At 37.2% G+C, this 25,858-nt stretch overlaps 1 protein-coding gene and 3 non-coding genes across 4 annotated transcripts in view; all 4 read right to left on the reverse strand.

Annotated features, from left to right (window-relative positions):
• Nucleotides 1-392: 392 nt before the first annotated feature.
• The window catches only part of WDR43 (WD repeat domain 43), a 40,571-nt gene continuing 15,105 nt past the window's right edge, over nt 393-25,858 (reverse strand). The window contains exons 5-18 of the mRNA XM_019735383.3: nt 25,206-25,345; nt 20,513-20,615; nt 19,906-19,970; nt 17,788-17,959; nt 16,697-16,783; nt 15,659-15,790; nt 13,529-13,660; nt 8,751-8,837; nt 8,106-8,137; nt 6,988-7,051; nt 4,702-4,815; nt 4,098-4,167; nt 2,108-2,154; nt 393-2,005 (exon numbers count right to left, since the gene is read on the reverse strand). Coding sequence (XP_019590942.1) covers nt 1,814-2,005; nt 2,108-2,154; nt 4,098-4,167; nt 4,702-4,815; nt 6,988-7,051; nt 8,106-8,137; nt 8,751-8,837; nt 13,529-13,660; nt 15,659-15,790; nt 16,697-16,783; nt 17,788-17,959; nt 19,906-19,970; nt 20,513-20,615; nt 25,206-25,345 — 1,437 coding nt within the window. The 3' untranslated portion in view covers nt 393-1,813. The remainder of the gene's footprint in view (nt 2,006-2,107; nt 2,155-4,097; nt 4,168-4,701; nt 4,816-6,987; nt 7,052-8,105; nt 8,138-8,750; nt 8,838-13,528; nt 13,661-15,658; nt 15,791-16,696; nt 16,784-17,787; nt 17,960-19,905; nt 19,971-20,512; nt 20,616-25,205; nt 25,346-25,858) is intronic.
• On the reverse strand, nt 15,295-15,370 carry LOC141571971 (small nucleolar RNA SNORD53/SNORD92). Its single transcript, XR_012497005.1, has one exon. It is a non-coding gene; the product is annotated as a small nucleolar RNA SNORD53/SNORD92 (small nucleolar RNA).
• LOC141571973 (small nucleolar RNA SNORD53/SNORD92) lies at nt 16,136-16,208 on the reverse strand. Its single transcript, XR_012497007.1, has one exon. It is a non-coding gene; the product is annotated as a small nucleolar RNA SNORD53/SNORD92 (small nucleolar RNA).
• LOC141571972 (small nucleolar RNA SNORD53/SNORD92) lies at nt 25,655-25,739 on the reverse strand. Its single transcript, XR_012497006.1, has one exon. It is a non-coding gene; the product is annotated as a small nucleolar RNA SNORD53/SNORD92 (small nucleolar RNA).

Consider the following 25,858-nt stretch of genomic DNA (forward strand, 5'->3'; position numbering starts at 1 on the left):
TTGACTCTGGATTTGTCTGAACCAAAACATAATGAGTAAGCCATTGCGACACAGCTGTAGTCCTTCATTTCTTCAGGTAGTCAGTCAGGTGCATGGGGAATGACTCAGACCACAAAAGGGGGATACAAGAGTACACGCATCTTCCTGACGTCACTGCAGCCTTTGGCCGTAGCAGCGCGGCCCAGCCAAGTGGGGCTGCATCAAGAAACAACCACTAGATAACAACCAAGTTCTTGGTTCTTTCACTTCATTACACATTCTAGGTCATCCAATAAGATCTGAAGCACTTACCGATTAATGCTAGTGGAGTAAGACTGCGTTTTTAAAACCTTCACACCACCAGCCCAAACACGTGGCTGGTTCTTTACATATACCACAAGACAAGCACTGGGTAAAGATGAATATTTATTCACTTTACAAAGACCATGGTATTAAATTCCCATAAACAGTTTCATTTATAGACAAATATAACTGTACATTATAACAGTAGCGGGCTCAAACTTACTTTACCAAGATGCTTATATGGCTCCAGCTCTATTAGTTGAGCACAGAAATTTCTGTTCTGCCACTGATGTTAAAAAGCCGTCCCTCAGAGATAATGGTTTTGTGTTTTATAAATTCACAGGTGGGAAAAATAAATCCATCTCCCCAGCCCATCCTTAGAGATTCCATTTGCATGTTCCCTAGAGAGCACTAAACAAATACTGGCTGTTCTTTAAAAGAAAATTACGGATAATTTGAAAAGGCTTTTGTAGCACACCAAAATACGTATTTATACATACATAAAAAAATCTTGAGTCAGATTTATTATTTTAAAGGTAAACAGATACCCTAACACTGCCAAGAGTGGGTAATGAAAAGGAAGGAAAACATTAAATTACTGAATTATAAAAATATTTTCTTTGGGAAAAAACTCCAAGGTTATCATTAATATCTAAAAACCAAAGAGGAAAAAAATAAACAATTGTTCTTTGATCCATTAGTTATTTAAATAAAAATGAAAACCTCTTCAAAAGCAGCTATTTAACTGAATTTTTTAAAAGTTGCAAGTAATGAGCACGTCTAAATCTATACACTGATGATTCTTTACAGGTAACTTGCAGTCAAGAAGAAGTCAATATGGCTAACTTTTGTTTTTTTTTAATTACCATAATTTTTTGGGTTTTTAAAAAATATTTCATGACAGCTTAAAAAATAAGTGGTTGTCTTAGGGAAGCACTCCAAATATTCAATCTGACTCAAATCAGATTACCACAGTTAACAGACAAGCTAGGGACACTGGTGATTTTATTTTTTAATTACAATTATTTAACTCATTTTTAGTTATCTCTTCATATTTTATGAAAATGAACCAAATTAAAATTGTTTTCACTAGTGCTGCTTCATATCTGGATTTGATGAAAGATACCAACCTGAGATAAGAGCTGACTCCTTCACAAAAGTCCAGTACTTAAATCCCTACCTGGGAAATGTTTTTATATCCACTATGTCAATTCTTGGTATAACCAATCATATTAGGGTATTATAGTATAAAAATATACCATATATTGGACACTCATGTCAGTACATTGCAGAAAATGTGTCTATTTTCTGTGTAAAGTTTATTAACATTTGAATGAAACACTCTTATTTACACAGTTGACGCTGGGGTGCTCAGGACAGCGAGGTGGCGTGGGAGCCACCGCCAGGAATTTGGAAATGTGCGGCGGTCCTTGGCATCCTGTCACAGAGACAACCCTCCTCAGGAGAACTCGGCAGCATTGGGAAAGGTGAGCAAGAGTTTATACAGGTCGACTGGCTTGTTCTTCCGTCTTCATTCTTCTTCACTTTCATTTTCAGGATCTAAATCAGAATCTCCATTTAATTCTTTTTCACTTGCCACCTCTCTGTCCTCACCATTTTCTTCATCTTTTTCCTCCGTATCCTCAACTTCTTCTTCGTTCTCTTCATCAATATCCTCATCTTTCTCACTTTCTTTCTCTTCCTCATCTTCATCCCAATTATCCTGGGAGAAATATTAAGCAAGGAAAGTATCCGTGAAGGCCTTGTTAATACAGAGTCCACAGTTATAAAAGCAGGTTCATGTACCAGCAAACCAATTACTCACATCAGAATCCTTATCTATTTCATCGTCAGACTCCTCTTCAGAAGATTCTGTAAAGAGGAAGAAAACCCAGCCTTAATTTTGTGATCAAAGCAGAGGGCACAGCCCTGAAAACTAAACACAATCAGATTCCTACATTTACTTTCATAAATATTATATTCCACTATCATTCATCTAAGAAAGTAACATTAATATTCTTACCTGCATAAAAGCACATGTATTATATTTTCCATCAAGATCTCATTAAACAGTACAAAGTACCAAAACCCTAACAAAATCCCATCTTAAAAAAACAAAGCCTGTGGAGAAAAGGGAACACTTGTACACTGTGGATGGGAATGTAACTGGGTGCTGCCACAGTGGAAAACAGTATGGAGGTTCCTCAAGAAATTAAAAATTGATCCACCAATTCCACTTCTGGGCATATACTGAACAAAACAAAATCAGGATCTTCAAGAGGTATCTACACTCCCATGTTCACTGCAGCGTGGCTGAAAGTCAAAAGGTACAAACTTCCAATTATAAATAAGTCCTGCGTATGTAATGTACAGCATGGGACCATAGTTAGCAATACTGTATAGTACACTTGAAAGTTGCTAAGACAGTAGATTTTAAAAGCTCTCATCACAAGAAAAAAACTGTAACTATGTGTGGTAATGGATGTTAACTAAAATTATAACTATATTGTGATCACTTCACAGTATATCCATGTACTGAATCATTGTTGTACATCTAAAATGAATACAATCTTGTATGTCAATTATATCTCAATAAAACTGGGGGGAACCTCATAAAAAGTCTAATTAAGGTATGCATTTATGTCTCTCAGTTATGTTTTATAACTTATAAAGGTTTTGTTTCACTTTTTAGACGTGTTTCTAGGTACTTCATGGTTTGATTGCTATGAGTAAGATCTTTTCCCCAATACATTTTCTGACTGGGATATACATTAGTGGACATACAGTACATTATTGGGACATAATGCTACCAAGTCCTTTTTGCTGATCTTGGTATTCAGTAAACTTATTTACGTATCTCATTAATAACCGTGTGGCTAGATTCTGCTGTATTTTCTATGTGGAGGACGATAACTGCAAGGTTCAAAGTTCAAGAATTCACTTCTTTCATATAGTACTAGGCAGGATATCCAAAAGCAATAAAAGGTACATTATCATCTTGTTCCTGACTTTATGAGAATGCTTCTAAACTTTATTTTTGATGTAGATTAAGGAAATTCCCTTAAATTCCTAGGTTGTTTAGATTATCAAATAATGAGATACATTCAATTTTATTGAATTCTTTTTCTTTATCTATTAATATACAGTGTTCCCTGCCAATCTGTTAATATGGTGACATTAATAGAGTTCTTAATGCTAAATCGCCTTACAATCTTTAAATTCTACTTGGTAATGACATTATTTTACTTAAGCATTTCTATAATCAATTTGCTACTTAGGACATTTGAGGATGGCCTATATGTATTTTCTTGACTACTCTTGTCTGGTTTTGACTCATAAAATGACTAAATTGTTTGTATATGACAAAACCAACTTGTTCCTTGAAAGATTGATAGAATTCACTTACAAAACCTCTGTATCTGGAGTCTTGTGAGGGAAAGTTCTGATTAAATCATTTTTAAAGCTATTGGCTCATTAAAGGTTTCTATTATTTTTAAGTCAATTTTGGTCACTGATGTTTCCTAAGTTACCTGTATCATCTAGGTTTTTCAATGTATTGACATAAAGTTCGTTCAGTGTTCTTCCATTTAAATCTCTTCCATACCTAATGTCCTTTTTTGTTACTGTTACTATATTTGTGCCTTCCCTTTTCTTACCTGACCACATTTTTGCCACAGGCTTGCCCATTTTCTTATAGAAAGTGCGCCAAAACACGATCTTATTCACATTGATGTTTTTATAAAATAACAGAGTCGAGTCCATGTGAAAAATTAAATGTTCCAACTCTAGCTTATACCCTACCCCCAAGCTTTTACCTTCTTCATACACCAATTTTGCCTTCTGTTCAGGACAAGTCATTCCCTTTGTTTTTTCTGATGCTGTAACCTGAAAGATAATAAAATGCTATTATGAAGCAGAATGCAAGCGTACCTCAAGTATCACCAACCACTACCACACCCAACCTTCCCCAACAGTAAATTCATCCTCAACCATTATATGATGACCTCAATATGACGTAGATCAAATACAGGGGAAAAAACAAATTAAGCAAACACAAGAAGGAAAGAATTACTCTGTAAAAGCGGATAAACCTTTTAAGGCAACCAGAATTTCTTCCTGTGACAAAAATTTTTAACTACATAAATACCCTGTAACTTTTTGTTCATAATTCCACAACCACCCTAAGTCTATTAACAACTGAAATGTAATAATGAGAACCTTTCAGTAAAAGTTGAAATAGACACAACTAAGTTTACTTCCTGTCAAATACGTAACATTTCCAAGTTAAAAACTGGATCCTGATTTACCAATTTCTTACTGCAAAGGGGAGCTTTCAATGTCCAGGTAAATGATCCTTATCCCTCTCTCCACTCCTGTCACATCCAGAAGTTTTAGCACAAAACAACTTGATTTACTTACTTGTGTGATTAGAAGGATAAGCTTTCCATGAAGGTGGGAGAGTTTCTGAAAAGTTTTTACTCTGCTTTCCATTAACTGATACAGTGTCCCCAGCTGGGGTACCAGGTCAGGTAACTAAGTTCAAAAAACAAAAAAGGTCGTTTGATACTATTATGACAACATAGGTAACAAACATACAATAGCATGCTGAGTGTTTGGCCACTGTACTACAAGCATCTGCTTGCTATCTCCAGTGGCAGCGGCTGCTTATGACATCGCCTAGCAACGTCCAACTTTCAGAGGCCTTTAATGTCCTAACAGCAAAATGTAATACATTCCAAAAAAATGATACGAGATCAAAAGAGGAAACTGCAAGGTAGGACAAAGTGCAGGGCGAGACTTCTTTGTACTGACCACATTATTTCATGAGATGGTCAATATAAAGAACACACTAAATGAAAAATACCTCCCCAAACAAATGTCCCTGGGTTAAGGGGGCTTTCCTTTGAAATTTACTCTCTGCTGATATTACATTATCTACCTCATCCATAAGGCCCCAGCAACCTAGAGGAAGCCTTTCACAAACTTTCAGAGACCAGCAGGACAGAGTACAAAGCTGACAACACAGCATTTCAAACAAGCCGTTACATAATCCTCTAAATCATGCTTAAATTAAAGCAGTCAAGTCTCTTATTTGTCCCCCCAGAGCTACTGAAAAAGGACTCCTCTTTGCCCTTAATTAGTCTTACTCACCCTCCTATCTCTGACACACTAGCATATGTTTCATTCAAATGTTAAACACGTTAAAAGTAAATAGACACAAAAATGAATAAAACAAAAGTTTAATGTGGTTGCATTTCAATTACCATCATCTCCCTTTTCTATTTGTCCCTATTCAGCCTATGAGCTTCAGGAAGATGGGGATCAGGGTCTTGTACATTACCAAAGCCTCCAAACCTAGCATAATCCTTGGCTTAGAAAAGGTACTTCAAGTTATCTGGTTATGAAAAGAGAAATAAAGGAAAGATGGAAGGAAACAGACTATTTTCTGAGGAGAAAGAATTGTGGGCTGTCAGTCCTCCCCATAGCAAATTTCCTGTCTGTTTCGCAATGACCTTGACTACTACACAACCACTACTCCGCAGTTATACCTTAGGAGATGGTTCCAGAAGGGCTCCCACTACAAGGACTCCTAGGGCTCTTTTCACTTCTAAGCAAGTACCGTAGGTCACAAAATGAGTGCTGTCCTGTTTACCAGCCAGAGTGCCAAGACCTGATGCTGCCAGCGATCTTTCCCTGCCGATCCCCATACTCCTCAGCCTCCTCGTCATTTCTGCCCGCAATTCATCCCCCAGAGTCCCACAGCGGGGAAATCCAATATCCATTCTTGCTGTTTCTCGTCTCTTCCCCCATTCTAACATCCTGGCAGAGTTCTCCACGGACACACAGAAAACAACTGCTGACCTCAAAGCAGCTTATCCAATAATTCTCCCTACTTCCAGCTACTGAGGGCAGAAGGAGCCTGCGATAGAGAACACGGGCAGTGACCAGACAGGAAGAGCTGTATTGGGAGGAACAGCTATAGTTTTAAAGATCGATTACAAATTTTCCTAAACTATCCTCTATACCCTTTTAAGAAAACCTATTATAAGGTGCTAGATAATCAAGTAAAAGAAAACTTTTTTCTACCTTAAAATATAGCTAATTTAATGGTATGGCAAAGAACCCAACTCATATTGTGACATATAACACTGTTTTTTTCTGGTGTTCGCTAAGATTTTATGCTCCCTCTCTTCCGCTTGCATAGATAACCAAGAGCTGAGAGCAGCCCCGGCAAAACGTCACATGTTGAATGTTTAATGTATGTCATTTTAATCATAAACTACCTTTTATCCTCCTGGAACAAGGTAGGATAGACAAATTAGCATATATACAAACTTTAAAAATCTGCTAAGTTTTTAAGAGGGAAGGAGAGAGACATACAATGTAAAGATAATCTTGCTGAATAGGTGATGTATGTAGAGAAACATCTGAAGGCTAATATGACAACATATAACTTTTCTCCAAGTTCTCTACGGAACATGTTACTTTTAAAGTAACATATTTGTCCAGGGGACAAAAAGATCAATTTATAAAAGGCAACAACAGTGACATTATGACACTACACCTGGTGAAAAACAAAAATCTCTAGAAGCAACAGCTGAGGTTGAAGAACAGATAGAGAGCGGATGGTTTTGTTAAGCCGCCAGTTTATAATACTTATCAAAGCCAAACTATTCGGCAACTGTAGCAGAACGCAAGACTTACTGTGGATAGGTATGACGCATGGACTGTTAGCACACATTTTAGCCACTGAACCATTAAAACAGCACTGAAAAAAAGGGGGAAAAAATCCAAGTAAACTAATGTCAACTTTTCAAAATTAAATTCAACTGTGTTATAAAATTAGCAAAACTCAGGCAAAGTGAAGATCTATAAATTGTGCTCTGAGAAAATGACTACAATAAATCACTGTGAAGCTGACAGTCTATATCATTCTTTCTTTCATTCTTTCACTGAGTCTCTATCAGATCTGTGTGGCATACTTATTTCTTGGGGAAGTAGGATGGATTGGAAAACAGGACAAAAGTCTTTTCCTCTAAAACAACTGAATGCCAGAATAAAATTCATGCTTTACTTTACAATTAACTGTTGTGAGGGCACTGAACTGGGCTCAACTGACTTTGCATTTTATGTTCATAATATGTGAGCCCATCATTTATTCATCATCAGGTACAAATAGCAAAAGATTTCCACACAAACATTAAAAGACAAATACAGACCAAAAATGTACAAGCCGGGCCTAATTAATGAGTTCTTCAGCTTTCCTTTGTGAGCTCCAAAGGCTAATGAAGCCTACCAGGAAATAACTTAGAAAAGTAAAACTGCATTTGTAGATACTGATAATACTATACTGATAATACTATGCTACAAGCTTAGAATCTTTGAAATATCAACTTCCTATTTAAATACTTAATCATCAAATGAACAAAAAAAGACCCACAATATTTAGTCTTTTATAACAGACTCCTTCCAGTGCCTTAGCTACCAGCTGTTGGGCATGTCCTACAAATGGCAATTTTACATATCACGATTAGGACCAAATCATTAAATTAGACTAACTTATTCAGTGACCTGATAATAAAGCTAAAAAACCTACACAGGAATTTTCCAAAAGGAAAAAAAAACTATCATAAAATCTTAGGAATAAAGAGCCTTTCAACTTAAAATAAGTCAGGAGAGTAATATTTGACAAAGATTAGTTTATTAGTCAGAATTTGGGGCCACCTACCATGTAATTTCATGCTGTCAGGCACTGCTATTTTTAACAATCACCTCTAAAATATTTATAAATCAAAGCAATTTAAGTCACTTGAACATCTTACCTATTAGGATGTCCTTGCAATCTCTTTGTAAGCTGAGGGGGAGAAAACCAATATTAGCAACAATACTTCAGAGGCAGCCAATTTCCATCAGTTGCCAGGACACACACATACACATAAACACAGGAAAATAATGACTGTTTTAGGAAATCATTATTCCTAAATTTCCTAATTCCTAAATGTTCAAACCAATATAACAGAATCTAGAAATACAGTCCCACAATGAGGGTAATTATTTGATAAAAATCTAGGCTAGGGTTTATATGAATGAATGTTCAGAACAGGCAAGTCCATAGGGACAGAAAATACGTTTGAAGTTGCCAGAAACTGGGGATAAAGGAGAATGGGGAATGACCAATAGGGACAGGATTCCTTTTTGGTGTGGCAATTGGACAACCTGTGAATACACTACAAAACAATTAACTGTACACTTTAGAAGGGTGAATTTTATGACATGTGAATTATATCTCAATAAAAAATAGAGAGAAAAATCTAGGTTAGACAAATATTGTTTGAGTAGATGTATTATCTATTATCCACTGTGAATACCCTGCTTGCGTCCATACTGCAAATCCACTTCTCTAGATACTGGATTCAGTCTTACACTCCTAGCACGGGAACCGTGGAATGAACCGAGCACTCAGTTACCTCTTGCAACAACGGAATCACAGCATGCAGGGGCATCCTTAACACAGTCCTCTTAATGAGGTTTAAATTTCTAGTCTGAAGCACTTTCTGTGAGAAAAGAAAAGAAATATGAAGATAAGCAAACTCTGAAGCTAAGGACACCACGGGAAAAACTGTCAGCAAAAATGATTTTAAAAACCAAGCAACAAACTACCAACTGAATTTTAGCAAATAAAGGGTGGGGGACCGAATGGAGAATGTTCTATTATGACTTATGGCTATCAGACATCTATCAGCACATCTACTTCAATAAACAGGTTTCTTCTCCACAAATTCTAAACTTTTAGAAAGTAAATGTTTTTACATAAAACAGAAAAGAATACCTCTGGACATCTAAGTACAGATATACACCACTTTAGAGTAGTTCAGAAACCTTCATTTTATGAAATTAGAAATGTATACACATAACAGTGAGCAAAAACATATTAAAGTCACACTTAGAAAGCAACAAACCTCTTAAAATTCTTTTTTTTTTTTCCAAAAAAATTTAAGCCAATCAAAAGATCACGAGTGCTGAGTCAACAGGGAGCATCAACTGGAGAAGCCCAGTCCCTACCCCAAGGCACAGAAAAGGATGCAAAAGGGAGCAGATTACTCCTAACTGCATCCTGCAGGTTTTTCAACTACTCCAAACCCCAGATGCTTCATACAGAAGAGAGGGGGCGGGAGTAAGAGTCGTTTCCTGTCTCAAATCCTGATCTCCCTTCCTCTTGAACACTTTTAAATAGTTATTTTTTTCTATTTAACTTCCGTACTAGCTGCTGCATGCTGTTATGGTGCTTGTTGCTGCTATAAAGGTCATGCTCAGTATCTGAACAGCACAAGTACCGTAAAAGGGCGAGATACGGAAAGTTAGTTTTCAACCTATTTTAACAGTCCTAACATACCCTTTCAGAATTCTCTATGGATTTGATTTGCCTGCAAAAGTATCTTTACACCAAGCCTTTCTAAATTCAAATACTACTGAAAAACTATCACTGGCATAATTACATGGTTCCTTATGCAAAAGAAATAAAAACTTTTTATACACAATCACTAGAGAACTGAGGGATGGACTGTCCTGATTTAATAGTTTCACTTAACCTAATATTTTTATTTTCAAATAATCAGAATACAATATTCAAAGCAAAATATGTTGATCAGAACTTGAACAATAATTCAGCAAGTGCCTGACAGCACGAAACATGCCTGAAGTCACCTCTTTATTATAAACAGCAGTTATCACTAAGTTCCAACGATGTACAGTCACAGGGAACATTCTGTCTTAACTAGTCTACAAATTGCTTTTTCAGCTACAACATGCTTTTGTTAAGGTCCTCAGTTTTCATGGGATGTTCACACCACAAGGCTTCACTGCTTAAGTGGCCAAGTAGGGTAGTAGTTACTTAAGGTCAAAAAATACATTCTTGAAGTTGTTGCCCCACATCATTTATACCAAAAACTTGGTTAAGAAACAATGTAGGAATGCCAGTTTGTGAACTCCTCTAGTGTTCTAAATATGAAGGGGTCATATAATTTGTTGTCCAAACCAGGACACTTCTAAGAATGAAAGGAGCTACTATTAATAATTACACCATGATAAGAGGTGTAAACCAGAACTGTCACAGGCAAATAAGAGTATCTATGGCCCAGCTATTTAAGTTATTACAAACGCGGGGCAAAATAATTTTTAACGAGCTCTCAAATAATTCTTTTGCCCACTAAAGACAGAGGCTCTATGAAAATAATTTTTCAAATTTAAAATGGGCAAATAAAAAGTTATTCCAAACCAAGCAAAATTATGATAGAGAAGTTACCATTATTAACTTCTGCCAGGAATACATTTAAACAAACAACCCTATAAACCACAGCCACAACTAGCAAGATGATTCTGAAGACAGGGTTCTTCTTTTACAATTTTACTGCATTATAACTGAAGCACTAAAAACAGTGCACACTTAAAGAGTACTATTTGATCCGTTCGATGTGTATAAACATACACACACAAAACAAACACAATGATAAACACTCTATCACCCTCAAGGCTCTTTGGAGCCCTTTACAATCCATCCCTCCTCCCACCCCCACCCCTAGGCAACCACTGAACTATCTATTAGTCTGTATTTTCTAGAATTACTATATAAATGGAATCATACAATATGTACTCTTTCGTTGTCTGGCTTCTTTCTCACACCCCAAGTATGAGATTCACCCATGTTGATGTATCAATAATATATTCCTAATATTGCTAAATAAACAACTTGTTTACCCATTTATATGTGGAGGGACATGGGTTCTTTCCAGTTTGGGGCTATTACAAATGAAGTTGTTGTGACCATTCGCATATAAGTCTTTGTATGAACATGTATTTTTGATTCTCTTGGTAAATACCTGGAAGTAGAATGGCTGAGTGTTATAGTAGATGTAACCTTAACTTTTAAGAAATTGCCAAACCGTTTCCCCAAGTAGTTGGACCACTCTACATTCCCACCAAAAAGACAGAAGAGTTTCAACTGCTCCGCGTCCTCCCCAGCACAGGGTACTGTCTTTTAAATTTTAATCAATCTGTAATGGGTCCCTACTGTTATCTCACTGTGATTTTAATTTGCCTTTGTGATGACTGATGATGTATAATACCTTTATACAAATGGCACTTATTGGCCATTTGAAGTCTTTTGTCAAGTTATCTGTTCACACCTTTACCAATTGTTTTTTATATGAGTTGAGTCTCATTGAGTTACGGGTTCCTTATATATTCTGGATATCCTTTGTCTGATATATGAGTTGCAAGTATTTTTTCCCAGCCTGCAGCTTTCCCTTTTTATTCTCTTAAAAGTGTCATTTCAAAATAACTATGTATAGTGCCAGCTGGGTCCTAAACTGATGGGGGGATCACTTCCTAAAGGCCTAACCACTATGCTACACTCCTAAAACTAATACAGAATAATATTGAATGTCAACTGTAATTTTAAATTTTAAATTAAAAAAGAAATCAAAATATGTGGTATATACATATATATACAATGGACTATTACTCAGCCATTAAAAAAAGAAAGAAAATGAAGTCTTGCCATTTGCAACAACATGGATGGACCTAGAGGGTTATACACCAAATTAAATAAGTCAGATGAAGACAAATACCATATGATTTCACTTATATGTGGAATCTAAAAAACATAACAAATGGAGAGAAACAAACTCATAGATACAGAGAACAAACTGATGGTTGCCAGAGAGGAGGGGAGTAGGGGAATAGGAAGAAAGGGGGATGGGATTAAGTACAGACTTCCAGTTACAAAATAAGTCACAGAGATGTAACTTTCAGCATAGGGAATGTAGTCAATAATATTGTAATAACTATGCACCGTGACAGATGGTTACGATATACATATTGTAATCATTTCATAAGGTACATAAATATTGAATCACTGTTTTACACCTGAAACTAATGTAGTACTGTACGTCAACTACAATTTAAAAAAACTAAAAGCACTTATCCTTCTTTAAAAAAAGGTGTCATTTCATGAGCAAAAGTTTTTCATTTCCATTAAGTCCAAATGACCAATTTTTCCTTAAGCATTTCATGCTTTTTGTGATAACTCTAAGAAGTCTTTCTCCACAAGTGAGCATAGATTTTCTCCTGTTTTCTTCTGGAAGTTTTGTAGGTTTTGGTTTCACATTTATGTCCATGACCTATTTTGTGCTGACTTTTGTACAAGGTATGAGGTAAGAGTTGAGATGCATTTTTTTCCCATATGGATATTCAATTGCCTCAGCACCAGTTGTTAAAAAGACTTTACTCTCCCCATTGACTCAACTTAGTACCTTTACTGAAAACTAACTGTGTAGGCCATGTTAAACTAAAATCCACCTTCCAAAATACATACACTCACAAACTATTTTAAAAGTAATTTTAGGTTTTTAGACATGCTGATTTCCCCTCTCATTTTGTAAAATTACCTTAGACACAAATATTTAGATCAAAATATAAATCAGAATATAAATCATAATTCACAGGTTACATATTAAAGTCACTGTGACACTGCAATGAGTGTTACACACTTAGCAAATGTAAATTGCTTTAAGCTAATCAGGCAGTGCTTAAATCCAATTTTCTACACTTAAATTTTCTGTACAGACAACTGTCAAATTCTGGAATTTAAGGATTGAATTAAGTAACTTCATACAAGCAGTCACCAACTTACAAACACAGAAATCATAAATGCCTCGCTTTATACAAATTTCTAGTACTTTTACCTCTAAATACGTCACAACATAACCCCCAACCCTCTTAAATTTCACCCCAAAACCTCCTACCCATTGCCAAGGTTCCACCTCACCGCCCCCTCTCACGGCCAGGGGGAAATAAGTTTCTGGAATCCAGAGTAAAAACTCAGGAACGCATTTTCCTACAGAAAAAAATATAAATTGTGATCTAGAATGCTGAGTATTATAATTCGGGTACACTATGTTTATAAAGGCTTTTGTGAACTGAAGCCTAAGAACCTAATAACAATTCTGAACAATATTTCTATGAGAAAATGCATTCCAGGTTCAACATAATTCAATACAATCCCTGTGTAGGTTGGTGACTGTCTGTATAATGCCACCAAATGATATATATTTGACTAAACTCACAAAACATTAAATTAAAAATGGCCACATTGCATGACAATTCACTCTGTGAATGTGCTATGTCAATCAACTTCTAAGAAAAATTAACCATCTTAATTCATTTAAAAACTGCTGTTAATACTTACATTTAGCATTTCGAAATCATTACTTTCTAAACCCTGTGCAAGAAGAACTGGGAAGCTATTTGTCTGTGGAAGATCATCCTTTTCTTTTTTTGTATCTATATCCAGTGTTCCCAGGCGTTCTTCAATGCTAAGCTATAGAAGAGAAATGATCTGTTAATGTTAAACCAGACAAGGCCTCAAGTAGTTTTGTCAAATTACTTTGTGCTTATGTCTCAGGAGACAAAAAGCACTGATTGATTCACACCTCAATCCTGAAAAATACAAATATGCTTTCTCATTCCAACAGAATCTCATTACCATAAAGTCAATGTTGGAGCAAGTGTAGTATCTGTAATCTAAGTTTCCAGATTCTAGTTGTCTAAAAAAAAACAACTGCCCAAGAAACCACGTTGGAAAATACCATCAATAAAAATCCCTCTATATGAAAATTCAAAAAAAGGCAAGGATCTGGCAGCTGATTACTAAAGCATGTGAAAAAAACCTATTTTCACAACAGCTTTCCCTTCTGTAACTATTCCTTGCTATCAACCTCAGAAAACAAATATTATCAAAAGAACATAGTTACGTTTCCAATTTATAAAATGTCCTCCTGAAATGACTTTGGGTGGTGAACACACAATGTGATATATAGATGATGTATTACAGAATTGTACACTTGTAATTTTACTAACCATTGTCACCCTGATAAATTTTAATAAAAAAAAAAATGTCCTCCTATTTTTCTCTTTATTAGTCAGTTCCAAATGGTGATTTATGTTCTAAAAAATGCTATACTACAAGCAAGTGTCCTTGAAAATACCTAAAATTTGGTCTGGCCCGGTGACTCAGGTGGTTGGAGCGCCATGCTCCTAATGCCAAGTTCACGAGTTCAATCCCACATGGGCCAGGAAGCTGAGCTGTCTACAGCTAAGATTGTGAACGATGGCTCTCCCTGGAGCTGGGCTGCCGTGAGCAGCCGGAGGTCAGCATCAGCGGCCGTGGGCTACCATGTGCTGCCAGGAGTGGCCGGAGGCCAGTGTGAGTGGCCAACCGGCGACCGACTGCCTCAGCCGGCGGCTCATAATACCAGCACGGGCCAGGGAGCTGTGTCCTACACAACAAGACTGAGAAACAACAGCTTGAACTGGAGTGGGGAGAAGTGAGGGAGAAGCAGAAGGAGGGAAAAAAAAAAATATCTAAAATTTAAGTGTGAATAAACATGACAAAATTTGCTCTACAAAAACTCAACTGTATAGTCTAACAACCATGTTCTGCCAGCCATTTGGTACCTAATTCAAAATATAATGTGCTGCAACTACCAAAAACAGCAGTATGCTTTGGTCAAGCCTCCTGTTAGTGTCATCTTCACTTAAGAAAAACAAACAAACAAACAAACAAACAAAAAGAGGCAGCAGGAAATTAAGGGGCTGGATCTAGGCCAAGATAAAGGAAGTTGGCACATTATTTTTAAATACAGGTATCACATTATTGAGGAATAGTTTTTATGAACAGCAGTGTTATTCCCAACACCCCCACCCAATAAAGTAAGACATTTAGAATCAGGTAAAGAAACAACAATCTTTCTCTAACGCTAAAATAGTTAAAATTCTAGATTACTTAGACAACAGTGACACATATAAATGGAAGATGAAAAAGAAGACAAGTACATGGACAAGTACAGTAACAAGGCGGGCATGGGGGTTGGGAAAAGAGAAAATTCATAAGCACTTTAAGAAGTTATAATGACAGTCACCTTTAAAGACCAGTTAGCACAATACCAGCCAGGACTGCTCAGACAGCCAAGAGAAGAGGCATCACTGGAACTCAGCAACGTGCGAAACCCAATGAAAATCATCATGGCAAGTCCTGGCTTAGTCTATTCTATTATATTATCCAGCTATTAACAAATGGCCAGACCAGCACCCTCGTTAACAGTGGCTTTGTAAATAAGCCACTTACTAACTTTGTAAGGAAGTCTTACAAAGGTCACAATCTGGAATTTCGGAATCTACACTACCAGGGATGAAAAAGGGTAAAAGCAACAATCTCCGTTGTTCCCAAAGTTTCAACTTTGGCTCCATCCAATACGTTTGTTAGCATTTCCCAAGTAATCTTAAGTTTCAAATTAAAAATAGTCAGTGATTGTATTACCTCATTTCCCCCTAATTTTCGCTTGCTTTCTACATTCTCAGTTTGTGGTGGAGTAGGCTTGATAGCTGCATGATGACCAGGTATCCCAGGCACCAAAACTTTTGCTTCAGAATTCATCACTGGTGTTCTCACCTGTTAAACAGGATTAGCAGGTGTGTGACAGGAAATGACGCCTTAGTCCTTACTATATCCCCACTGAGAAAGCTAGCAGCTTTTAAAAGGTGTTCCTACTGGAAAATTTAATATAACTAACTTAATATGATATAAATTAAGGATAAATTTTAACTGAATGTTGGCAAATAAGTTTTTAAATTATAATCTGAAAGATCATAGTTTTAAAGCATTCAGTACCACATAAGAATAAAACGCAGAAAAAACAAAATCTGCAGATTACACAAGGACACACTGACTTAAAAAAGGTTAAAGAGTGTCATTATACATTTTACAACCACCCCCAGTAATCAATCTTTGCCAGAAATGCTCAGCCAACAGAAGGTGTCATCTCTGAAACTCAGCCAGAAATGAAACCATATGGATGTCATCATAACATGTCTTGACTTTCCTTTTCTCATTAAACTGCCAAACGTATGATACCTACATACATGTAGATGCCACATTATATTCAAAATAAAGCAAAATGACAATGCTTTTACATATGGTATTAAATTTCAGCCCCATCATGGTTTTATTCCACCCTGAAATACAGCATTCCTCTTAACAAAGTTATATTCTTTTAAGTCTGAGATTGAAAAAACAATTGATAAATTTCATATTTATTCAATGATCATGCATGGGGGGGCAGTAAGAACTAAACCTAAGGTGTTGAACTTCTAGGCATCTATTCACTCATTCATTCAACAAGTCAAGAGAACAGAAACGAATAGTTTTATAGTCTTGATATCTAAAACTTAATCCCCCAAAATTTGTTAAAATCACAAAGATGATATTAAAATAAAGAATCCAATCGTAATATTACACAATAATTCAATTCACCCAAATCTCTTTTTTCCCTCAACTTCTAGTATGTAATACACTCACCTTGGTTACAGCCGTTTCTACTTTTGGAGCCCAGCAGTTTGAAATATCTCTTACTAAACACATATGAGGTTCTTTGGAATTTAAAGCCTGGGAATATAATTTTAAAGGGGAAATGGGGGTGGGGGAGAAGGAAGAAAGTGTCAAAGAAACTGAGAATAAAAACAAATGCCTACTTGTACATTTTTATAAAACTACAGAACAGCGTGAAAGACTTTCATACAAAATTGGCAGCCACTCAGACTAATCAGCACTCTGACCAAGAGCACTGAGGGGAAACTGAACACACTAGGCATGTCTACTTTGTTCATTTATGAACTGCTCCAATTTTTCACACGTATAGTTTTACAGATTTTTAAAATGTAACAGGTTTTAAAGTAAACATACCGTTTCCCCCAAAATAAGACCTAGCTGGACAATCAGCTCTAATGTGTCTTTTGGAGCAGAGATTAATATACGACCTGGTAAAATAATATAATATGATATAAATAATATATTCCGCTCATAGCCTCTGAGGGCCTTATCGAGTAAACGTATTATAAATGATGGCTTAAGAAACTGCGTATTGGACATGTTCATAAAAATTCACCAAGTTTCCTAAGAGACTTCTGTAATCCAAAAACTTAAATCATTGCACCCGCCCATTACATTTTCACTTAGAAAATTCATGGGTGCTACTACTAAGGGCTATTTTATTAAGATTTATCTTCTGGGTAGTTGGGCAAAATTCACGCATACCAGTGCTAACCAAAATGGAGCACTTTAAATGTGGCCAGGCCAAACCGATGTGCTGGTGAGTGAAAAGTATTTCAAAGACATACACCAAATAGAGGAGGAGTGGGAATCAAACATCTCAAGTCATGCTTTATATTGACTAAGCATTAAAATATTTTGGATATACTGGTGTAAGTAAATTATACATAGAGTTCTCATAAACTAAGAAACTAAACCACCCAGTGAAAAACGTTCTTCAGGGAACATATGTGACTCTTTTGAAGTATTCCACGAAAGCAGACCAATGCATCATTTTAAAACCTTCCTTCCCACAGACATGTTGACACCATACTGTTTACTGCAGAGCATCTTCTACGTACCACTCGCTCAATGGTGGGCTGAAACCAACTGCCATATACAAGCAACAAGGACATTTTGTCTGAGCAAAACCCAGCTGCTAGAATAGGGATGGGTTTTGGTGTTGATTTCTTGCCTTTCCCAGGCGTCACTATCTGAATTGTGCAGTTTGAAGTCAAAGGCTTTTTGCAGAATCTAAAAAGGAAAAAAATTAAATTAGAAAATCTGAAATAGCAACATCTCCTATTAATTCTTTGAAGTTGGCATGAAATGTGACCCCCCTCTGGCCTCCACTCTTCCATCAGGGGAGACCAGGGCCCCAGAGCACTGGTGTTCCCGGCGACATTCATCTATCCCTATCCCCACCAACACTCAAGACCTGATCACACAAATCTGCCTTTAGTCCCATCTGCCCTTCTATCCCACTTCGTCAACCCCCACAAGAGGCCCCAAACTCCCAAGGGCTCTCCCACCACCCTGGGCTTCGGCTCCGAATGGCTCTGTACATGCCCTATTCTAATCAGCCCCATCTCTAATTGTGCCCAACTCCCAAAGGCCTACTATGACCTCTGCAACGGAGCTCCAGGAGCAAAATTACCGGTAAAATATAATCGACAAAACTATATCCTCAATTTCCTCTCTAAGTACTCTCTTCACCTTTTTGCTCTACGCTGGCTCATCATGGTGTCCCTCTCAAAGCTGTAGGTGTTTCCCCCCAACATCCTTTGTGCCAGAGGCCTTGGATATGATTGAACGTGCTCTTTGTTCTTCTTAACACTTCATGACAAATAGTCTCTCTCCCTCCTTCACCTCTAAAATCTTTGAAACTGTTGTCACCAGATACCAGCTACCCTCCCCCCGCTGTCATCCAATGACCTCTGAGTCGCTCCCCCACATTTCTTAAAAGGTTTGAGCTGCTCAGTGTCATTCTGGCCAACACTACTCCTGAAGAATTCCCTCTTAGTGGTTTCCATACCCAGCTGCTGGTCGATGATCTTTCTGATGCCATCCTCTCAGCTCCTTAACCTTCCTGCCTCCAACAACCGCACCCTCCAGTGACCACGCATTGCTCAGACCACAGACATCTTATCACCAATAAGTGCACAACCTCCACATCCTCAATTATAAATAAGCACCATCTCTGTCTTTCCAACTCACCCTCCTAGTATCCTGACTCTAAAACCATCTTTATCTAGGACTTTTGGCCTCTGCTTTGGCCCTTACTCCTCTGTAATCTATTCTCAACACATCAGACAGAATCACTTAAAACCTAGTGTCTTAAAACTTAGGTCAAACCCCATCAATCCTCTGCTTAAAATCCTTCAATGACTTACTGTTGCCCAAGAAATGCCCAAGTCCTCACAGAGTGGCTCCCTCCTTCTGGACCTTCTATCATACATTCCACACACCGGTATTACGATGTACATAAAGGCATTAAGTGTTACACACCAAAATGTTAACAGTTATTTCTAGGGAGAACTCAATGGAGGGAGATTTGGAACTATGCATCCTGCATCCTGAATGTTTTAAAATAAGTGTATACTGTTTTCACAATTAGTTCATATTTAAATAAACTACTATACTAGGATTATAAAAGGAAAGATACCAACTAACAACACAAAGTTGAAACTATTTTAAAGTTTAATATAACTGTGCACATGCTTGAGTCTCAGAACATGTTTATAGTGTGTGTATGTATACATATACACACATACACGTACATATACACACATATACACATATATACGTGTGTGTACACACACACAAACACACACAGAGCAAAGGTTGGCAAATTTTCTATAAAGGATAAAATAGTTGGCCTCCAGCCCTTACTTTACCGACCCTGCATCTATGACTACTGCACATCCTACCAGCAACACTCGCCTGTCCACCAAAACACTAGCGTTGCCGAGGTTCACTGGTCAATGTATGTGTGCCAGGAGCACCATCAAAGTTAGAAGTTAAGACTTCACCAAAGTCCACAAGGAAAACTCCCCAATTGAACCCTTTCTTTTAAAATTTATGGTTAAAACTACCAACATTTACTGTGCAGTAATATAATGCAAAGAATATTGAGGTGGGAGTATAAAGACAAGCCAGGGAAGGAAATAAATTTTTGACTTGAGAGACTTCTTACTTACCCATTTAAAATGTGTTCAAAAAGATGAACTTGACCATCTCTGCAAACAACAGCTAACTTGACAGGCTAAAAGGGAAATATAACTGATTACTCTAACATGTAATATACTTCAGTCTACTCTAATGGATAATTACTTTCATAATACACTTATGAAACTTCAACTATCCTCCCCACCCCTTTAAATAACCAGAGAAAAAATGACAACAGCAAGGATCACAATTGTTGCATTTAAAAATAATTACTGTCTCCAAAATCACAATTCGAGTTGTTTTTGTCAAGCTTGTAAGTTTAGGCCAAGAAGATAACACAGCCAAGGAGAATGCAGCCTGGAAGCTGATGAGTGAAGTCACTGCCAAGTGCAGAGGCTGACGACAGGAAACTGGTAGGCCAGGACTGCTGAAAATGCCATTGTGCCCTGTCCCTTCCTCTCAGAGCTCAACCACAGTGACCTAATGGTTACTTCCAACAGTCTAAGGAGATCTTTATTATATTTCATTCTTCCTCCCCCATGTCCTCTCTTTCCTGAATCATTAAATCATCAAAATCCCCATTTAAAAAATATTATTTGTAAAATCCAAAAACAAATTCTCAAAAATTGAGCCATTTACCTCTTCTCTGTTTTCTGACAAAGTCAAATCAATATAGACAGGTTCATCTGTAACTGTGAAAGACATCACTGCATTCTTTTCTTTGTTTTCTGACCGGACCTGCCTAGATAACAAAACCAATGATTACACAGCAAACACCAAAAGGGAGTCACAGCATTATATTCCCAATAATTTTTTCATCTTTTGAAAGCTAAATAAGGTGACCAAAGATCAAAATAAGGGAAGTACTCGTATACTATGATATAACATGGTTGCATGGGAAAAGAGAAAGCATTAATGCATTTGTGGCAGACTTAAACCTTCAGTAACATTCTCTACTCTTTTCCATTAATCTCTTCGCCTACCTTGATGCCAATACCACTTGCAGCTTTACAAACCTTGAAATCAGACAATTTGAGTCCTCCAACTTTTTTCTTTTTCAAATTTGGTCTGGCTATCTTTGCCCTTTGTATTTCCATTTGAATTTTAAAATCAGATTGTCGATTTCTAGAGTCTGCTGGGATTCTGACTAGGTTTGCATTGAATCTACAGATTTCAGGAGCTTACATCCTAGCAATAATAAGAGTCCAGAAACAGACATTTACTTACACACACACACACACAAATGATGCTCATTATTTGTTGATTCCTTCTTTGAGAATTCACCTACTTGCGAAAATTTATTTGTAAACCCCAAAATCAGTATTTGTGGAGCTTTCATGGTGTTTAACAGAGTAGCGAAACCCGAAGTTAAGCAAGGCTATGCATGCTTTGCCTTCATAGTTCAGCTCTCATATTATTAATACAAATATTCTTTTTGTGGTCTATTTAGTGCTATGTTTTTTGCTTTTATGCTTTTTGGTGATTTCACTGTTTAAAATGGGCCCCAAGTGTAGTACTGAAGTGCTGTCTAGTGTTCCTAAGAGCAAAAACGCTGTGATGTGCATTATGGAGAAAATGTTTGTGTTAGATTAAGCTCTGTTCTGACATGAGTCAACCAACAATATATAGGGGCACACCTCAGAGACATTGCGAGTTTGCTTCCAGACCACCACAATAAAGCAATTATGGCAATAAAGCAGCTCGTAATCTTTTTGCTGTTGGAGGTTTCAATTTGTAAAACCCAACTTCTGGGAAGCACACTAAAGCGAAAACCTAACCCTGTATTTCCTCAAGGAGCAATAGTTCAGTATCACTAACCAAATCAGTGCTCATGAGAACTTTATACAATGTAACTACAGCGAATAACGAGAATCAACTATATGTGTATATACACGTATATATGCAAAAGCAATTCACTGGAGATGTCTTTTCAACACATGCTACTAGAACCACTGGATGTCCATAATGCAAAAAACATGAACGTTAATCCATTCCTTACACCATACATACGTATGAACTCAAAACAGATCACAGAACCAAATGCAAGATCTAAAACTAAAAATTCCCAGGACAAAACCTTTGTGACCTTGGATTAAGCAAAGATTTCTAAACATAAATCTGGACTTCCTCAAAATTAAAAACCATGGGGGCCGGCCCAGTGGCTCAGGCGGTTAGAGCTCCATGCTCCTAACTCCGAAGGCTGCCGGTTCGATTCCCACATGGGCCAGTGGGCTCTCAACCACAAGGTTGCCAATTCAACTCCTCGAGTCCCGCAAGGGATGGTGGGCTCTGCCCCCTGCAACTAAGGTTGAACACGGCACCTTGAGCTGAGCTGCCTCCCGGATGGCTCAGTTGGTTGGAGCGCGGGCTCTCTCAACCACAAGGTTGCCAGTTCAATTCCTCGACTCCCGCAAGGGATGGTGGGCAGCGCCCCCTGCAACTAAAATTGAACACGGCACCTTGAGCTGAGCTGCCGCTGAGCTCCCAGATGGCTCAGTTGGTTGGAGTGCATCCTCTCAACCACAAGGTTGCCGGCTCGACTCCCGCAAGGGATGGTGGGCTGTGCCCCCTGCAACTAGCAACGGCCACTAGACCTGGAGCTGAGCTGTGCCCTCCACAACTAAGACCGAAAGAACAACAACTTGAAGCTGAATGGCACCCTCCACAACTGAGATTGAAAGGACAACAACTTGACTTGGAAAAAAAGGCCTAGAAGTACACACTGTTCCCCAATAAAGTCCTGTTCCCCTTCCCCAATAAAATCTTTAGAAAACAAAAAAAATTAAAAACCACGGACTTGGGAGAAAATATTTGCAAAACATAGACCTGATAACAGATTTATACTCAATATATACAGTACTGTCAAAACTCAAGAAGATAAACAAATAAAAAAATAGGCCAAAATATATGAACATACACTTCATCAAAGAACATATCCAAATAGCAAACAAGCACATGAAAGACTCTCAACATCAGTAGCCATTAGGGAAATGGCATATAAAACCACACTGAGATACCACTACACACCTATTAGAATGGCTATAGTTAAATGACCACATCAAGTGTTGTTGAGGATGTAAAGGAATTAGCACTCTTATATGCAGCTGGTGGGAATGTAAAGTGGAACACCCCACTTTGAAAAAATTTGGCAATTTCTTAAAAAGTTAAATATACACCAATCATATGATCCAGCCACTGCACTCTTACATATTTACCCAAAAGAAATGATATGTCCATACAAAGACTTGTATACAAATGTCCACAACAGCTTTATTTGTCCCAAACATGTCAACAGCCTGGAGACTGGGGTGGGGAGGGGGATTATGAAGGGACATGAGGATCCTCTTGGGAGCCATGTACATAGTCATTGCCTTGATTGTGGTTTTCAGGGATGTATGCATTTATCAAAACTTAAATTGTATGCTTTGAATATGTGCATTTAGTATACCATTTATACTTCAACAAAGCTTAAAAAAATCTATGCACAAATGAAAAAATAAAGACTGAGCAACAGAGTAACAAACATGATTTACAAACACAATGCATAATCAGTTTCTTTTTATTAACTAATGAAACTTTATGCATTGACCAGTAGACAGTATCTCAATATTTGTCTAGAAAATAGTTGATGTAACAAATTCTAAATATTTCACGCACAATAAATTCTTAATAAAACAAGATTCATTTTAACCTAAAGTCATTTATACTATACATGTTCAAAATCACTGCTATCAGACTACTACATACAGAAAAAATTTCTATCTTAACCCATCAACAGGAGATAGCATTGTCTTACAGTAATAGAAAAGGGTTTAAGTCTTCATTCAGCAGCACAAGGCCTTCAAAAATGTTACCTCCTTACAGAAATGTGTCTTTCAGTGCTAATTATCAGAGAACTTTAGGCTTGCTCATCTACCAAAACACAATATTTTCAGAAGACCGGATGGCTCATTTGGTTTAGAGCAGAGCTTTCAACAAGGTTGCCGGTTCAATTCCCACATGGGATGGTGGGCTGTGCCCCCTACAGCTAAGACTGAAAATGTCAACTGGACTTGCAGCTGAGCTGGGGCCTCCACAACTAGATTGAAGGACAATGACGTGGAGCTGATGGGCCCTGGAGAAACACACTGTTCCCCAATATTCCCCAATTAAAATAAAAAAGAAAACACAAAATTTTCATAAATGGCCTTTTTGGTCAGCCTTTCAATATGAGTTTTTGTTTTTTAAGTTTACTCCTCTGTTAGTAGGAAGCTCCCAGGCATACACATACTATTTTCAGAATCTTAAGACAACAGAAATCACCTTCTCTTCTATACAAGAAATTCTGTAGCCAGAAGCTTCTAGGTCTAGGGAGCCAAAGAGGTGAAGCATTAAGACAGAAGCAGCTCAGTAATGTCGGAAGACTTTGGTGGCAGATTTTAGCTTCTTGGCATTACTAATTTTTTATGTAATTGTTAACCCCTCTAGAACTAAAATCATCCCAACAGGTACTCTTCAAATATCAGATACAGAATTAAAAAACTAACGCAATCAGATTATAAGAGGCATAATTAGGAACTACAGCTTAGCTGATGGTCTACATGTGGTCTCATGAAACTTTCTGCACACAACTACTTTAAGGAATACGTATTTTGATGAGTCCCACATCTATCTGAGTGTTATTTGGCATAAACTTACAGTTAATTTTATATGGTCAAGAACATGCTCAACAACTGATTACTAGGATGAGAAACTACTCCTGTATTTTAAATCTCTATTTTGTCCATGATCAGGTTTAAAAAAAAAGTTGTCATACAATCCAAGAAATTTCTTATACTTTTTAAATTTAAAAACTTTTTGATGGCCCTTTAATACAAAATTAATTTTTACTTTTAAAAGTAGTTTCAAAAGGAATTAGTAACAGTAACTACTGCCCCCCTTGCCCCCCCAAAAAAATGCTGCTGGGATCCTCAGACACAGCCAAGGAAATTAATGTCCTCAGTAACCATCAGTCAGTAAATAGACTGCTCTAACCCAGTGGTCATCTATTTCAACAATATTAGAGATTTTCTTGAAATTTTTTTAAAAGGTTATTTTTAAATTGCCTAGTCACAAAAACATTCAGCCCCCTGCACCTCTAAACAAGCAAGGATGAGGTTCTATGATGTAATGCTCTGAAATTTTTCTGATATACATGTTTTTTAAGGCAGGTTCAATTCTTCATTACAAGTCAATCTTAATCTAACATTAAATACAATAAAGCAAGTTTCTTACTCATCATTTATATTAACCATATAATATGTGACAAGATTCTTTCAAGGCAAAGCTATCTCCCAAATCCAAGATTACATACCAGACATTAAGTAACCGGTCATGTACTGCTCCAGACAGAAAATAGAGACCTGTAATTCCATCAAAGGGTTGGTTCTCACTAGGAGGTCTGATAGTGGTGAACATAAGTGATGAAACCGGAGTTGCATGTCCTGTGAAGTGCTAAAAAAAAGTTACATCACATTAGAAGAGGAACACAAAACAGTAACAAAAATTAAGAGTCTATATGTACAAGATATATTTGAGACATTTCTGAAATCAGAGCTCCAGACTAAAGGTGATAAATTTAATTCTAAACAACTAAGGTTATTTGTGCTATATTCTTCTCACTTCTTAAAAACTCCACAGCTGAAAATATCGAAAATTAAGATGTTCCTTCTAACTCCTGTGACCCTAACACACAACCTGTATTTCTTCCACTTTTGAGTGAAATATTCACTTAATTCTATCCAGTTGTACAGGGGTGATTGGGTGCTCAGACACAGCCAAGGAATTGTAGGTCTTCATTTTACTCTCAGTGAGTCGAAACCACAATTTTAGGGCATCATCACAGCACCAAATGATCAGTAACCCCGAGCACACTCAGAATCTAATGTGTACTAAATCTCCACAGTTAAGCAAGGGGACCAAATGATGGATGCAAGCTAGAAATCAAAATCACTACAATCACTACAT

Source organism: Rhinolophus sinicus, chromosome 2 (assembly GCF_057876585.1).
Source record: "Rhinolophus sinicus isolate RSI-liver-muscle chromosome 2, RSI-T2T, whole genome shotgun sequence".
Lineage (NCBI taxonomy): Eukaryota > Metazoa > Chordata > Mammalia > Chiroptera > Rhinolophidae > Rhinolophus > Rhinolophus sinicus.